Below are 16,680 nucleotides of genomic sequence, written 5' to 3'. Positions count from 1 at the left end.
ACCTCACATGTTTAGTAATAACCTTATATTTTACGAGTACAGAAATATTTTAAAATAATAAATGATTGAAAAAAATAAATAAATTCACAAGAATATGCAAATTACTTTGAAAAACGTTATTTTACCAGTGAAATCACATCACAAAAATCTGCATACAGCACATGTATTTCTTTTTCGTCATATGAACTAGCAATCTATTCTTATTTAAGCAATCAGATTGCATCGACTGTTGAAAAGTTAATCTTGTATGTATGTTAGTCATGTTCAATTAAAATGACTCCACAAAAAGAAATTTCTCTAAACATGAGAAATGTGATAATATAGTTGTGAAAAAAAAATCTTGTGGTGAGATTTCAAACATTGTTGGAAAAATCTGTTCAAGTGGTGTCCAAACTGTTATTAGGAATTACAAAACAGCCGGATGATGTTATACTTCTAAACAAATCTGCTACAAGTCTGCAAGATTCTCTGACTAAATTGAATAGCTGTTGTAATAGATATGGTATGAAGGTCAGCAATAAAAAGACAAAGACAATGAAAATAGGTAGAATCATTGAAAATGTCAACTGTGTTGTGAATGGAGAACCTGTGGAACAAGTAAAACATTTCAGGTACTTAGGCACGATTTTTAGTGAAGATGGTAAATTAAATATGGAAATCTACAGCAGAATCAACAAAGCTGGTATGGTTGGAAGTCAATTGAATAAATTCATATGGAATAAGAGAGAAATTAGTCGGAACACACTAAATTAGCTGTATACAAGACAGTGTTCAAACCAGTTTTAACTTATGGATCTGAGAGCTGGGTCAGAAGTAAAACACTTGACCAAAGACTAGAGACCGCAGATATGAGAGTCCTGAGAAAGATTATAGGCATGAACAGATGGCATCAATGGCAATATAATATTAAAAATGAGGATATTAAGAAAGAACTTGACATTGTCAACATCCAGGTATGCGTTAGCAAAGCTAATCTCAGGTGGTATGGTCACCTAAACAGAATGGGCAAAGAAAGATTAGCAAAACAAGTGTTCTCTGCCAGGTTGGCAGCAAAACGACCCAGAGGAAGACCAAGATATAGGTGGATTGATACGGTACAAAGTGCCTTAGACGATAGAAATATAAGATCTGACAATGTTGGAGTCTTGACAAGTAACAGACTGATTTGGCAGAAAATTATAGGTAGGAAGTTAGTAATGATGTAATTTTTTTCATGTAGTACTATCATATCCTGTACACCCCTTGAGGGCATGAATTTGATGATAATGATGAGTTCCAAGAACAGATTTGGATGAATTTGTGTTCTTAAATGATCAGATGGAAGAAGAAGTATGTAGGTGGCTTGGTTTAGTAATATCCATGAAAATATCTTTTTTTATAGCTATTTTCATAAAGACATAATGCAAAAACAGAGTGCTTATAAATAGACTGCTTTATTCTGGATAGTGTACATCATTCTAAAGATAGATTATGGTTCCATCCAAATGTCAGAACAATTAAAGTCAAGCCAATTTCAAACTTATGTGTTAGGATGGGTTTTCTATAAACTGTTTCAGTTTATAGTCAGTTTATATTAAACTATAATCAGTTTATAGAAAACCCACCCATACAATTAGATACATTCACCAACAATCCCATCACCCCCCCACCCTCACAACATTATGGAGTTATTAAGACACTATTCAACAGGGCAAAAATAATCTGTTCAAATGATCAAGCCCTAACCACTGAACTAAATCACATCCGTGACACTTTCTCAGCCAATGGCTACCCCTCCCAAAAAAAAATCCAGAAAATACTTAACCCAGTTATCCACAACTCACCCCCCCTTCACAAAAAAGATTACTCTAAATCCATCACCATTCCCTACATCCGAGGCACCTCGGAAAAAATCAACAAAATCTTAAGAAAACATGACTTAACCACTTGTTACAAACCACATAGAAAATTGGCATCCCTTATCCGCTCCACTATAGACCAATCACTTCCCCTAGACCTACCTGGTATATACCAGGTCCCTTGCAGCTGTAAATTGTCTTACTTTGGCCAAACAGGCAGGACAGTAAATATCAGAATCTCAGAACACAAGGATTACATCCGATTTCATCAGTACAGCCACTCTGGGCTTGCAGACCACACTCTGGATACTCGCCACAGAATAAGATGGAAGAAAGCCACAGTAATACACCGCAGCAAGTTCAAGTATGAAAGACTATTCATGGAATCAGCCTCAGCCCTTAGGAACATGCCAAACCTCAACAAATTTGGATGCATGAGACTGCCCCAAATTTGGGAAACATTTATCAGAAGAACTTCAGCCCAATATAGCCCGGCAGGGGGCACCATCAGGACTTTAGGAAAACGTTAGCTTCCTAGCTTCAGTTCTCATTTGCTGTTATGTAGTACTTGTGTGCACATGTCTTTGTATTAAGTTCCCAAGAAGATGGCAGCATGACGTTTGCCGAAATATTGGAAAGTATATATTAAAGTTTATTTAATTTATATTTCTAGTATACACTGTCAATTCCTTAAATATTAGTTATCATATCAGACAACTATCCAATATCCACCAAGCATTGATCCTTGTCCTGGACCACAGGAAAGAAGGAGATTGATCATTACAGGTAATGCCACTAGGTGAATCATCCAACCAGGCTATAGAGGATCACCTGTCTTGCCAAAGCAACACATAAGCCAACCAGGATCATCCCCACTCCCAGGTATCCATAAAGACAGAAAACACTGCAAACATGGTGGCAGGGCATTGGATTTGAGTGACAGTGATCTGCAAAAAAGACTCAGAAGAAATACAGCAATGAATGAAAGGATCAGTACCATCACTGGCAGGTTTCTTCCCCAACAAAGAGGTGCTCCTGGATGAATCAGACTCTGAGAGAGAGAGATAGAGAGAGAGAGAGAATATAATAAATCCACTAACACCTTTTATTCCTGAAAGGAAGTAGATGAGGATGTGTTAATGCTAAGTTTTTGAAGAATGAAGAATAGCCAATTTTCATTCTTAATCATCAATGACAACAGCTTTAGGCTCCAATTAATTTCATAGATATTCAGAAAGGATATTACGGTACCTTCCATATTATTGTCAGTACATTCTGTGGTTGATTTCATGAACTATGGCATTAAAAACACAATTTATGGGGTGGGGGAGCCTTATTTGCCTGTACCAGAGATTGGCTAATTCAGGAATTGGTTGAAAAAAAAGGCCTAGAAAAGTTACTCTAGCTGGAAACTATAAATGAACTTATATTTGCTACCATTGGTTTGACACAATGGAAGCAAATATCTTTTACTCAGTAAACAAGACTGAAGACATCCAGAAAGGATATTACATCTCACTGTCTAAATTTTCAAAAACACTAGTGTTTTTGAAAATTTATAGAATTAACAGGATGAAATTCCACTCCTTCCATATGGATTGGATTGGTTCAGTCTGGTTTAGTTTTAAGATAATAGTATTTCTATCTCTTAATTTATAGTTTTATTCCTTATATTTTGATTTGTTTTACAATATACATTAGCAAGCATGCATAGCTCTGTGGAAGTGACACATGCATCCTCTGCAGTAGGCTTCCCAAAGATCGACTTAAGTTGAAGTTTAGTTGCTGACTGGAGGAACTTTTTCCTAAGCCTTTCTTCAGCAGGGTCCTGAGTTAGTTGATCTCTGGTACAGGTACGGCAAGCAGATTTTCCCCATCTGGAAACTTGGGTGTTTCATCTCATAAGCCCAAGAAAATTGACTGTAGAACCCACACTATTTCAGTCAATAAGATATTCCGTTAGAGTTAGGTACCAAAAGATGCCAGCACTTGTTTTACAGTCTCTTAATCAGTTGCCACTTATAATTAGTAAGTATTGGGTCAGCTATCTCTCATTAGCTACCAGTGGAGATTGAACTGCCAACTCAATCTCTAAAAGCTAGATAGGATTAAAAAGGCTTCACCTACTTCCTTCCTATAAGGGAATAAAAGGCATTAGATAATTTTTATTTTTTTTATTATTTTTTTGTTTACATTAGCAATATACGAGGTGGTATCAAAAAGTTTTGAGACTAGATCTGTTTACAACAAATTACTTTATTTATCTACGTTAACACACTATCACCTTCAAAATAGTCCCCTTGCATATCAATACAGCACTCTCAGTGTTCTTGCCACTTCTGGAATGTGTCCTGGAAGTCTTCTTTTCGAAGCATGTCAAACACCATCTGAGATTCGCACTAGATCTCTGCAATGGTGTCAAATGGTGTCAACGGTGACCTTTGAGCTGGATCTTCATCTTTGGGAAGAGGGCGAAGTCTGCAGGAGCCAAATCTGGCGAGTAGGGTGGGTGTGGAAGTGAGATCATGTTGTTTCTGGCGAGAAACTCGTGTGAGGACAGCTTGATGACAGGGTGCATTGTTGTCGTGGAGCATCCAGTTTTTCGCGCGTCACAGATCTGGTCGCTTTCGCCAAATGTCCTCCCTCAGAGGCCTTAAAACCTGGCAGTAAAACTCTCTATTAACGATCTGGCCCCTGAGGATGAATTCTCGATGCACATTGCCATGAATGTCGAAAAAGACGATGAGCATGAACTTGGTTGAGCTGCGGACCTGCCTCGCCTTTTTCGGCGTGGAGATGATGGGTTCTTCCACTGGGAAGACTGTTGCTTCGTCTCAGGGTCGTACCCATACACCCAAGTTTCGTCACCAGTAATGATCCTCGAATTTTACATTTTTTCAAATGTGAATTTCATGTTTGCTCTTTGTTCTAACTTGCTGTCTATGATGAAATCGCAGATGTGGTAACGCAGGTGGTCAGAATAGCATCAGTTGCACAGCTCCCGATGTACACAGGACAATGTCTTTTTGCACACTTACTTATGAAGGTAGGTACTCCATGTGATTGCAGACTTGTGCTGCCATCTGTTGGCGTGTTACAAACCTAGTCTCGAAACTTTTTGATACCACCTTGTATATTAGAAGAAAACTCAAAATAAATTTCGGATACCTGCAAGATGAATCAACCTTTGGTGTTTGGTAGAAATGACAGCCTAAACAGAAAGGGACTGGCCAGAAGGGTTGGCTGCATGTAGAGAGAATTTGAAGGAGTTGGGCCAGTGTGCAATAGAGAGAAAGATATGGCAAAAAATAGCAAAAACTGTACTGAAACAGTACTGGATCAAACTGATGATGATTACCATATATATTGTTACAGGAAGTGCAATAAACCTATATTGGTTTTCTCATCAACATACACAACATACCTCTATTTTTAAAATTACATGCAAGCTTGGTATTTTTGTCAGTAAGTCACTGACTTTCTTAATGGCTGACAGTTCTGATTATGACTGCATGATTGGAATTAATGTAATTTATTTTGTTCATTGTGCAATTAAAGACTAGTCCATATTGTTAACTGGAATATAGCAGGTATTTACTATTATGTCTTTCCCCTTTCTACAAATTTTTCCAAAATATCTCCGAAGTAGTTTTCCTATTCTGTTTATGTCTCCAACAAGATTTCCTTCTTCATCATATCAGCTGCCTTCATTAGAGATCTGAAAACTTCCTTTACTATCCTTCTGTGATATCAAAGGTAGAAAAATGTCTCATTCTCAATTTCTTACTTTGAAATTATCCTACGTTATTGCTCCAATTCAACAACTTTTTCTTCATGTTAAAGAATGAATAGTATGACTACCCATGTTTCATTAATCCACAGAGCCAAGATAAATCATTACATTATTTTAAAGGATTCACAGTTTTGATCTTAGTATTTCTCTAATTCCTTTGCTGCATCTACCTTTCTTCCACTGATGGTATCCCTCTTCAATCTGTCATGGTTGTTCCATAGGTTCAACTTACACTGTGGAAAATTGAATTAAATTAATGCATTGACATTCAGCAAATCACCTCTAGAGAGTAGATTATGAAGTTATTTTCTAGAATATGTAGTATGTGATCATGAATTTTTCAAACTCTCGTTTGCAGTATACAGCAAAACAAAAGTAGATTCCCTTCAGTAATTACAATTACAGAAAGAAAATCAGCAAAGCAGAAACACTTAAAAGTAACCTAAGTGATTATATAAACATGCCATGCTTTTTAAATATATGCTAGAGGCTAAATGATTGAGTTACCATTATATAAACATATAATAAAAACTGCAAATTTCTGAGAGAATTAATAAAATTACCTTTTATTTTTCATAAACATATTATTAACAATTGAAAGAAACTGCATAATACGTTCATCTAAATGAAGATCTTCAAGCCCTTTAAATAAGTATGTATACCTGAAAGACAACATTCCTTTATGAGTATCGATGTGTTAAAAACAAACTGGACATATAATATCTGAAAATAATTGTGACAATTATATCAAAAAAAAAAAAAAAAACAGTCTTTTCTGGTACCACAATATTCTTTTTTAACAATTATTTTGATATCATTTGAACATCAAAAATAATTAAAAGAAGAATGACAAATACCATTATGGTTTTGTATCAAATATAAAGAATATTTTCTTTGAAACTCAAAGTGTCTTGAAAGTAATCAAAAGCCTTATGAGAATATGAACTTTGTCAGACAATGAACTGTATACAGAAGCCTATATATGTACATTTTATTAGTGATTTTGATTAAGAATGTCAGTGACCTAATAATTGATTCAAAATGTGCATAATGGTATTTGTCATTCTTCTTTTAATTATTTTTGATGTTTCAAATGATATTCTCAAAGGGTGAACTTTTCATATGTGATTTATGTTATAACTAGTGTATAAACATTATCATATAAAAAAGGACCTAAATTGCTTCATTTGATATCAAATGCCATTGAAAGAACAACAAAGATCCAGTACCACTTCACAACCAAGTTGTAAACCAATACTGGGTCTTCAAACTTCGTTATTAAAGTGATTGACAGCTTATGAGAAGCAGAGAAGGATTATTAGTAATAGTACAGATGCAGCAGCCCTGTAAGAGGATTTGAATAAGCTAGAGAGATGGGCAAATGAATAGGGATTTCGGTTTAATGCAGCAAAATGTAAGATCTTGAGGTCTGGGAAACATCGATGGGATGCTGCATACTCTATGGTAGGAGTTATACTGGAGGAAGTAGGGGAGACAAGAGATCTGGGGTTGATGATTGATAGAAACCTGAAATTTAGGGGACATATTGCAAAGGTGGTGAAGGTAACACAGAGGATTGCTGCAATAATCAGAAGGACACTGACCTACAGAGATAAAAGGGTTATCATTCCGTTGTATAAGTCTCTGATCAGACCACACTTAGACTATTGTTCTCAGATTTGGCCCCGAGGATTTGAAGGGGATAAATTAACTGTGGAAAGGATACAAAGGCAGATAACAAAGATGGTTTCAGGACTGTACCATGTTAGTTATGAGGATCAGCTAAGGGAATGTGGACTGCAGAATTTGGTGGATAGAAGAAGGAGAGGTGATATGATTGATACTTTTAAACTGTTGAGAGGTGGTTACAGGGTTGACACCGGGGAGTTCTTTTGCTTGGTTGAACAGCTGGAAGGAGTGATGACAAGAGGCCATCCCTGGAAGTTACAAAAGGAAACTGTTTGCAAGAGGGTGAGGAGTGGTTTCTTTGCATGGAGGGTGGTTGAACCGTGGAATGCATTGCCTGATGGAGTGGTGAGAGTGGGAACGGTCAATGAGTTTAAGGAGTGGTATGATAGACTTTGTGTTTCTTAAGGGGGACCTCCGCTCGATGAATCTTGACAGACTTTATGTTCTTAGGAAGGACCTCCAACGATGACTCCACGGAGGCCTGAAATATTATAATAATAATAATAATAATAATAATAATCATAATGATTGTATTGTATTGGGAGTGGAAGTATCCTACATTACTGTTTGATGGTGGGAAAAAAATGGCAAATATACAATAACTGTATCTAAAGTAACTTGCCCCATAGAAATATTCTTGCAAGTAAAGAAAACTATAATAAATGAAATTTCTAGTGTACTACCCTCTAATTATTATTTGGGGGGGGGGGGGGGGAAGAGTTTTGAGAGATCGCAAGAAATACAGCTTGATATTTCATGATCTTTGCTTTAAAATATGCATGCATGTCACAAGAAACTCTATGAAAAAAAGAAATATATGTTTTCCTTCCCAAACATCTATGAAGTTCTAGCTCCAATTCAAATGATGTGCTAGTACATCTCTATAATCTATTTGCTAAAAGAAACAGTATTCAATAAATTATAAATTTTAATCTTTAAAGTGAGAATAAAGAGGTATACAATATTTTTACAATATTTCTGAAAAATCATTCCATTTGGTTAAACAAACAGCATTCAACAAATATTAAATTTTAATATTATTTTAAAATTATTTCCTGTAGCTCTATTTGTTAGATATCAATATGTAACAGCAAAGATTTCCTATAACCAACCCATGAGGCTAAAGAATAATTGTTTAGTTACTAATTAAAGTTTATTTTTAGAAAGAATAGCTGCAAGTAAATACTTTAATCGTGAAGGTAAAGATAACTGCCATATTAAGAGAACATTCAAATAGTTATGTGAGATATTTTATCATATTTTTTTATTTAGTACTCAATGAGAAATAGTATAATACTGTACAGTACTGAAAATAATGCACAGTGTGGAACCAATTAATGTATGTAGATATACAGGCAAACCTGATTTATATGCTATCTGATCATATATATCTTGATTCCTACTCATTCCAACTCTCTCATATGAAAGGCATTTAATATACCTTTAATGTTACAATAGCCTTCAATCTTCTGGAAGGGCTTTCCAGTAGATTTTGGTATGCTGTTGCAGTAATTTCCTACCATTCTAACAGGAGAGCATTAGTGAGGTCAGTTACTGATGTCAGACAATTCATCCTCCAATCAGTGTTCTAATTTAGTTTCTAATTTCTAATTAAATTAATTTCTAGTTATATCTAATTTAACATCTGTGGGATAAATTAGAACACTGATTGGAAGCTAGACTGAATTGCCTAATATCAGTAACAGACCTCACTAATGCTCTCCTGGAAGAATGGTAGGGAATTACTGCAACAGCATCATCATCACAAGATTTACACCATGTGATTATGCTAAACCTTCATCCTCATAAAAGCATAATAATAATAAACAACTTTCTTAGATTAAAAACTTTAATGCAATTTAATGGAAACAGTGGTTATTTCCAACTCATTTTGATCTCTGCCTGAAAATGATGCCATACTCAACTATCATATTGTTGCCATGCTCTTTCACTCTGACTTATTCGAATTTTTATCCCTGAAAACCGATTTTCTTAAATTACCTCCCTAACTACACATAATGCTCTCAACTACTAAAATCACTCAAAAGATGTCAAGTCAAAATTGTCGATATTAATTAGATGGTAATCACTACTAAAATGAAGCAAAGATGTCAAAAAGTCAGAAATGAAAATTAGTTTTATACTTAAGTTTTTCATTTATTCTAAAGAGATAAGTTCACTAGAACATCCAAACAACAAACAGGATTAAATATTCTATCACGGTATTAATTAGGCTACCGTGAAACAAAGTTACTTGGCTGTGATAGGCCACTGTGACTAACCATTATGGGAGGATGAAAATGAAGAAAGTGGAGGAATGATGGTGGCTAATACAGCAGGATAGGGGAGAAACAGAACAACTAATTAATTGAATTGCCCTCTTCTCTCTCTCTCTCTCTGTGTGTGTGGAGGGGATCAATTAATTATACTGACCTCTTCGGTACAACCTTAAGTGCTTTTATGGAGGATACTGTTGAATTACTCCCAAACATGTGAATAGCATTCAAAGATTGACAACGACTGTTGATGACTTCCTTGCTGATTTTTGGAAGAAACGGAGTGAGAACAATGGAACAATAGTTTGAGATGGCTGACTTATCATTCTTTATTTTTTTGGAACATACTGAATATATGCTTACTTTTTTTTCTTCCTTAAAAGGTTGTTCTTCCTTCCAAAACCCTTTTCTGTTGTTCTTCCTTATACATATGATGTATAAGGTAGAACAACTGAAAAGTTGAGAATAAGTTTTGAGTGCAACCTTTGACTGTACTCAAATCATAAAGACCAGAAGACTTACCGGTGTCAAATTTATTCTAGATTCTTCTGATTTCTTTCTGATGAAAGGCTAGAAGAGAAAAGGGGGGAACCAATACAAAGTATTTTAAAGCAATCATCTGTGAAAGATCTGGAAGACATGAATGATGCCAAAAAGGTATGCATTACCTTTGAGTCACGTTGCATGGTTATCAACTGAATATGTATGACGAAAGGGCAGAAGTTGCATCTAATAGCAAGAGACCACAAGACTTTACTGTTATATGAATAGGAGGCAAGACATCTTTGCATTCAGTCCTTAGATAACCAGAATCCTTCCCTCAGCTATTTTGCACTGCATTATATCAGAGTGAAAATCTTAAGTTTTCTTTACAACATGCTCCTGATATGCTGAACACATTGAAAACAATGACATACTGAGACTTGGACAGAATTCAGGTATTTGGAAAAGAATACAGCACAAAGAACTTCATTTCAGTTAGAATTATTTCTGCTATTCAACTGGAGCAGGCATCTGAATCAAAGGAATGGACAAACAGACCATTGACAAGTAGAAAGGGTTTGTGATGGCAGTTCATGTTAAGTTTTTTTTTTTAAATCATTGTTTAATTCACAACGCAAGACACAAGAAAATAAATAATATATTTACTTAGTTGCTAATATTTTGTTTGATTTCCTAACCTTCACTTTCAGAGAACAAATAGTTTCTCACAGCACACAAACAGCAATTAATAGTGGGAATGGTTTTTAAAATTATAATTAAAATGTATTAATTGATGCCATTTATTATTCGACACAGAGAAAGTAGAGTTGATAAGTATTAATTCAATTTTAAAACGACTGTCCTCTCAATTTTTGGTAAATTAATAGTTCATTAATAGGAATGTTTTAAAGCTGCTGCTGATTCCAAAAACCAAACTGTCTCTAATTTGTGATGATTTCTATGTAGCATTTTTTATTTTTAATCTAATCGTGGGTGAAAAGGTTACAAAAGATAGTGCTCAATGTATTTCTTATGTTTTCTGAGGCAGATGCCAACAGATCTTCCCTTCTGTCCATAGTAAGCCAAGTCACAAGTAAAGGAAAATTCATGGACTCCTGAATGTGATAAAGGAAAGAGTTTGTCCATTGAATGAGAGTTGCCAGTTTGATATATGGTTTAAATGTGAAGTAGAGCTGGCATTTATTAAGTACTCTGCATAGCTTTTCAAATATGCTCTGAAATATGGAATAGTAACAGTTTTGTTGTGGTTTTGTATATTAGGGAAATATTTCGAAGGGTTTAGTATTTTTCTCTATTTTCTGGACAAGATAGATGAGTTCAACGATTAGAGTTGTATCGCTGGCTCTGTGTGTTAGTATTTTTGGTGTACCATACTAATGTGTTGGATGATAATGTGACTATTTGTGAAGATATCTTCTATGCCAATGCTGAGTTTCCTGTGATGGAGTGATTCAGGTTAGAAGCGATGAGTTTAGTTATGATCCACTTATATCGATTCTTTAGTAGTGAACAATACCTCAACAAATTACAGTTGAAACTTGTCTGAGTAGTGGTGCTTCCCATAATGAACTGCATTGTACACATCCAAAAGGATGTATGTTTTGCATTATGGGATATTAAGGTAACTAATGTGAAGTCATTAGCCTATATATATATATATACACACACACACACACACATATATATATATATATACAGGGTGTTCGGGATAAATTTGACATATTTATAATTAATTATATTTTTCCGTAAGTTACATGTATTAACACACACTTCTCTTCATTTAAAAGTTTGGACCCTTCTTCATTCATATACAAGATGTCAGAAAGGATGGATAGCTGGAACCCACCTGAATCATGGAAGAGAATAACTTGTATCATGATAATTCGTGCCCGCCATCAAAATAAGGATATTACGACTGCTGCCCAATGCTCCCTGAATACAGTAAAAACAATCAGGCATGAACTAGAGACTTGCAATGGTGACTACGAGGATGTAGCAAGAAGAAAGATCCCTAGCAGACGATCTGATTGCGTTCGTACAGCAGAATTCCTCGCAAATCTGCAGGAACAGGTGTTGAAGAACCCTGGCATTGGAATTCGGGCTTTGTTCGTGGAGTTGCTAACTGTAGTCAAGCCCTGGATAACAAGGGTAGCCAATGGTAGGCCGTATGTATGGCAGCAGGATTCGGCCCCTTGCCACACCTCTGGGAAAAGTCAAAAATGGTTGTCTGAAAATTTCTACGACTTCACCAGTCCAAATGTTTGGCCTCCAAACTCCCCAGACCTTAACCCCATGGATTATTTTGTATGGGGCGCAGTTGAAAAAGACACCAATCGCACTTCCAGTAATACAAAAGCCCAGTTAATGGATAAAATTAAAACAGTTTTTGCGGCCCTTCCCAGGGAGACTGTAGCATCAGCTTGTTCGAGGTTCCGAAGCAGAATTGAAGCTATGATCGATGCTAATGGTGGTTATTTTGAGTAAATCTTGTTGATAGTATTGTAATTAACTCTGCCTGTAATGTTTTTTTGTCAATTCATTAAATTTAATAGATACAAAGAAGATTTTCTTTTTCCTTACGAAACTGTCAAATTTATCCCGAACACCCTGTATATATATATATACACACACATACACACACATATATATACAGGAATACCTTGTATAGCACGGTTTTGAACAACGCGGGTTTTGGTCTAACGCAGTTTTTATTATTACACTTATCATTATTACACTAACATTGTCACTGAACGGCGACTCCCAGATGCTGCAAGTGACAGTTGAGAGCCACATTTATGCAGTAGTTATTCGATTGGCTCTCATATAAACATGTTCTTTCCCAATGGCATTTTATTATTTACGTTAATATTAGTATTTAATATTTTTTTATTATTTAAGTATGAGTGAAAAGAGACAAAACAAAGAAGACACTGTTGGAGTAACAAAAAAACGCAAGTGGTTGACATTAGAGAAGAAACTTGAAGTTATAAAATGTCACAAGAATGGCGCTTCGCTTGCTAAAATAGCACGTGAGAATTCAAAGAATGAGTCATCTGTACGAACAATTATTCAGAGCAAAGAAAAGATTAAACAACATGTAATGAGCACCGCTTTTTATATGTCAAAAGTAATCACAAGAAATCGATCTTCTACAATGGAAAATACGGAACACCTTCTAATGATCTGGATTGAAGATTTAATCAGAAAAAGATTCCTTTGAGTCAAACGATAATCCAGGCAAAAGTGTATATGACAAAATAAAAGAAAATGAAAGCGAAAATGAAGGAGGTACAACCAGTGAAACTTTTATAGCAAGGTGTAGGTGGTTCTACAATTTCAAATAGTGTATGGGACTCCAAAGTGCAAGTGCTGACACTAAAACTGCAGAATTATTTCCCAACGAATTGAAGGAGCTTATTGAGAAGGAAGGCTACATAGATCATCAAATTTTTAATGCTGACAAGATTGTTGTAATGGAAAAGAATGCAATCACGCCCATTTCTAGCAGAGAAGGAAAAAACATAAGCTGGATATAAAGTGTCAAAAAACCGATTGACACTTTTAGTAGGAGGTAATGCATCAGGTGATTTAAAATTGAAGCCACTGTTAGTGTACAGAGTGGAAAACCCAAGAGCTCTTAAGAGTTTTACAAAGAACATTTACCTGTTCATTGCCGTTCGAATAAAAAAGCGTGGGTGACTTGTTCAATTTTCGAAAACTAGTTTAAAACTTGTTTTTGCCCTGAAGTTAAAAGCTATTCTAAAAAGAATGATATTCCTTTCAAAATTATGCTTTTATTAGACAATGCAGGCCATCCAACTCTATTGACTGACTTAGATGAAAATGTCAAGATTAATTTTTTCCCACCAAACACAACATCAATTCTGCAGCCGATGGATCAAGGCGTTTTCTCCCCTTTTAAGGCTTACTATTTAAGACAAACTTTTGCTCAAGGTATTAAAGCTGCAGCAGAAGAAGAAGAAGAAGATTCTTGGACTTTGAGTGAATTTTGGAAGAAATTTAACATAAAAGATGCCATTCAAAATATTTATGAATCTTGGCAAGAGGTGACTCAAAGCAATATGAGAGCCGTATGGCATAATATCTTGCTGCACTGTTCAAAGGACTTTGTTGCCTCTGCAACACAGAAAGAGGTAATCTCAACAGAAATTGTGCAGATGGGCAAAGATCTTGGTTTTACAAGTTTAGATTGTAAGAATGTGAACGAATGTATTGATTCTCATTCAAATGATCTGGATGATGAAACCCTCTTGGAGTTGGAACAACAACTAGCCTATGAAGCAGAAGAAGACGAAGATGACCCAACTGATGTCATGGTTGAAGAATTTTCCTTTGCTGATCTTTCAACTTTTGTGAGAAAAAACGACGACGCTTCCGACTTTCTCATAAATGCTTCAAATTTGGAAAGAAGCATCAAAGTGAGACAAAGTCTCAATAATTCCATCAAATGCTACAGAGATCTAGTATTTGAAGAGACAAAGAAGACAAGGATGGTTCAACTAACACTAAGACTACTTTAGTAAAAAGTAAATTACTGTATGCTAAAATTGAAGCAATATTTGTTTTGTTTTCTACAACTTCTATATCAATTTAAAAGGATTTTATTTGTTATTTAGTTAATAAAAATAACAATTTTTTTCATTTTTAAAATTTTTTATTATCCTAAATTTTTGTAATAAACAAATTAAATTGAAAACCTTTATAAATAGACCTCAAACAACGCAGTTTTGCATAGCGCGGATGCTTCTTGGAACCAATTAGCTGCGCTATACAAGGTATTCCTATATATATATATATATACACACACACACACATACTCAAGTAGCCTAGCTGTGAATATACTTCCTGCACAAACTTTGCTTGCTTACGTTTATATAAAGGATGAAACAATATAATATTTTCGCAAGTTTAATTTAAGTAAATAAATATACTATTTAATTCCTTATTAGTATATCTGGGCGAGCACCAAGCAATGGCAGACAGGCATAATAATACCAGTCTTCAAGAAGGGAGGACCAGAGAGATTGCAGCAACTATCGTGGCATCTCTTTGTTCAGCCTGCCTGGGAAAGTATATGCTAGGTACTTGGAAAGAAGGTGCAGGAGCATAGTTGAGTCAAAGTTCCAGGAAGAATAATGTGAGTTTCGTCTTAGTAGAAGCAACTGACCAAATCTTCACTTTAAGGCAAGTCTTTGAGAAGGCATATGACTGGGTTCCTCGGGATAAGCTTTGGCAAGTATTTCAGGAGTGGATGGCCAAATATTAACTGCCATCAAGTCCCTGTATCAATGCCTGGAGTTTTGTGTCAGGGTAAACAGCACAAAGTCTGAACCTTTAACAGTCTCCATTGGCCTCTGCCAAGGGTGTGTTCTGTCAGCCCTCCTTTTCATAATATTTATGGACTGGATTGATAGGCACAGCCGGGGCAGTGAGTGTGTCAGAATTGGAAGATGTAGCATTCGACGTCTGCTTTTTGCAGATGACCTAGTTCTGCTTAGCTCTTCCACAGATGACCTCCAGCAGACCCTGGATATGTTTGTAGCTGTTTGTGCAGATGCCGGAATGAGGATCAGTGTGGCCAAAACTGAAACATTTGTGGTTTCAAGACAACTATCCCAGTGCACTCTACATGTGAGTGGAGTCCCACTGAGGCAGGTGGAGAAGTTTAAATACCTTGGGGTCCATATTCACAAGTGATGGAAAGTGGAACGAAGAGCTAGATACTCAGATTGGCTCAGCAAGTGCAATTTTGCAAGAGCTTGGTCATTCGGTAGTAATGAAGCGGGGGTTAAGCCAGACTTCAAAAATAGCTGTCTTTAATCTATGTCCCCATCCTGAGAGTTGGGTAATGACCGAAAGAATGCAGACACGAATCCAAGTGGCTGAAATGAGGTTCCTTCGAGGGGTTGCAGGGCTGACAAGACTCTACAGAGTCACCTCACCTCTGCAATTCGGAAAACCCTCAATACTCAACCATTGCTTTTCCGTGTTGAGAGATCAGTTACATTGCTACGGGCACCTGGTCAGAATGCCACGAGAGGCTCCCCTAGTAGGCCCTCTTTGCCAAGCCAGAGGGTGGGAGGCCACGTGGAAGGCCAAGGACTCGCTGGATAGATTACATCCAAAACCTTGGGTGGACACATTTGGGAATCCCACCAGAACATCTGAGCTTGGTTGCAGAGGATTGTGACCATTGGAAGTTCTTCTTGCAGCTGCTGCCCCCACATCCCAGTTTGGAAAGGTGGGCCTCGAAGATGAATGAATGAATAAAAAAAAAATAAAAAAAGACTATGGAAAAGAGTCAGAAAGAAATCAGACTATGGAAAGGAGGCAAAAAGAGAGTCATTCGTTCTATTTGACACCACAATAACGTCAAAGAAAATAAAACTGAGATTGGCTACATGAAGTATATTTGGCATTAAGGAAAAAATGGGAGAGATTATGGTCTCAGTTACCAGCAGGCATTTAATGCCTCCTGGTAACCAGTAGTGACATCTGTAATATACAAAGAAAACTGATTAAAAAAAGGCAAGGATACTGCTACAATAAGGATTATCTG

General features: G+C 36.0%; 1 protein-coding gene across 1 annotated transcript in view; it reads right to left on the bottom strand.

Annotated features, from left to right (window-relative positions):
* nonC (serine/threonine-protein kinase Smg1) overlaps nt 1-16,680 on the bottom strand; it is a 1,124,353-nt gene that overhangs the window by 508,069 nt on the left and 599,604 nt on the right. The window contains exon 40 of the mRNA XM_090398044.1: nt 6,195-6,293. Coding sequence (XP_090254170.1) covers nt 6,195-6,293 — 99 coding nt within the window. The remainder of the gene's footprint in view (nt 1-6,194; nt 6,294-16,680) is intronic.

This window comes from Typopeltis vanoorti, chromosome 9 (genome assembly GCF_054136105.1).
Source record: "Typopeltis vanoorti isolate ZY-2024b chromosome 9, IOZ_Tvanoo_1.0, whole genome shotgun sequence".
Lineage (NCBI taxonomy): Eukaryota > Metazoa > Arthropoda > Arachnida > Uropygi > Thelyphonidae > Typopeltis > Typopeltis vanoorti.
The sequence above is the reverse complement of the archived record's forward strand: the minus strand, read 5'-3'. Positions and strand labels throughout refer to the sequence as shown.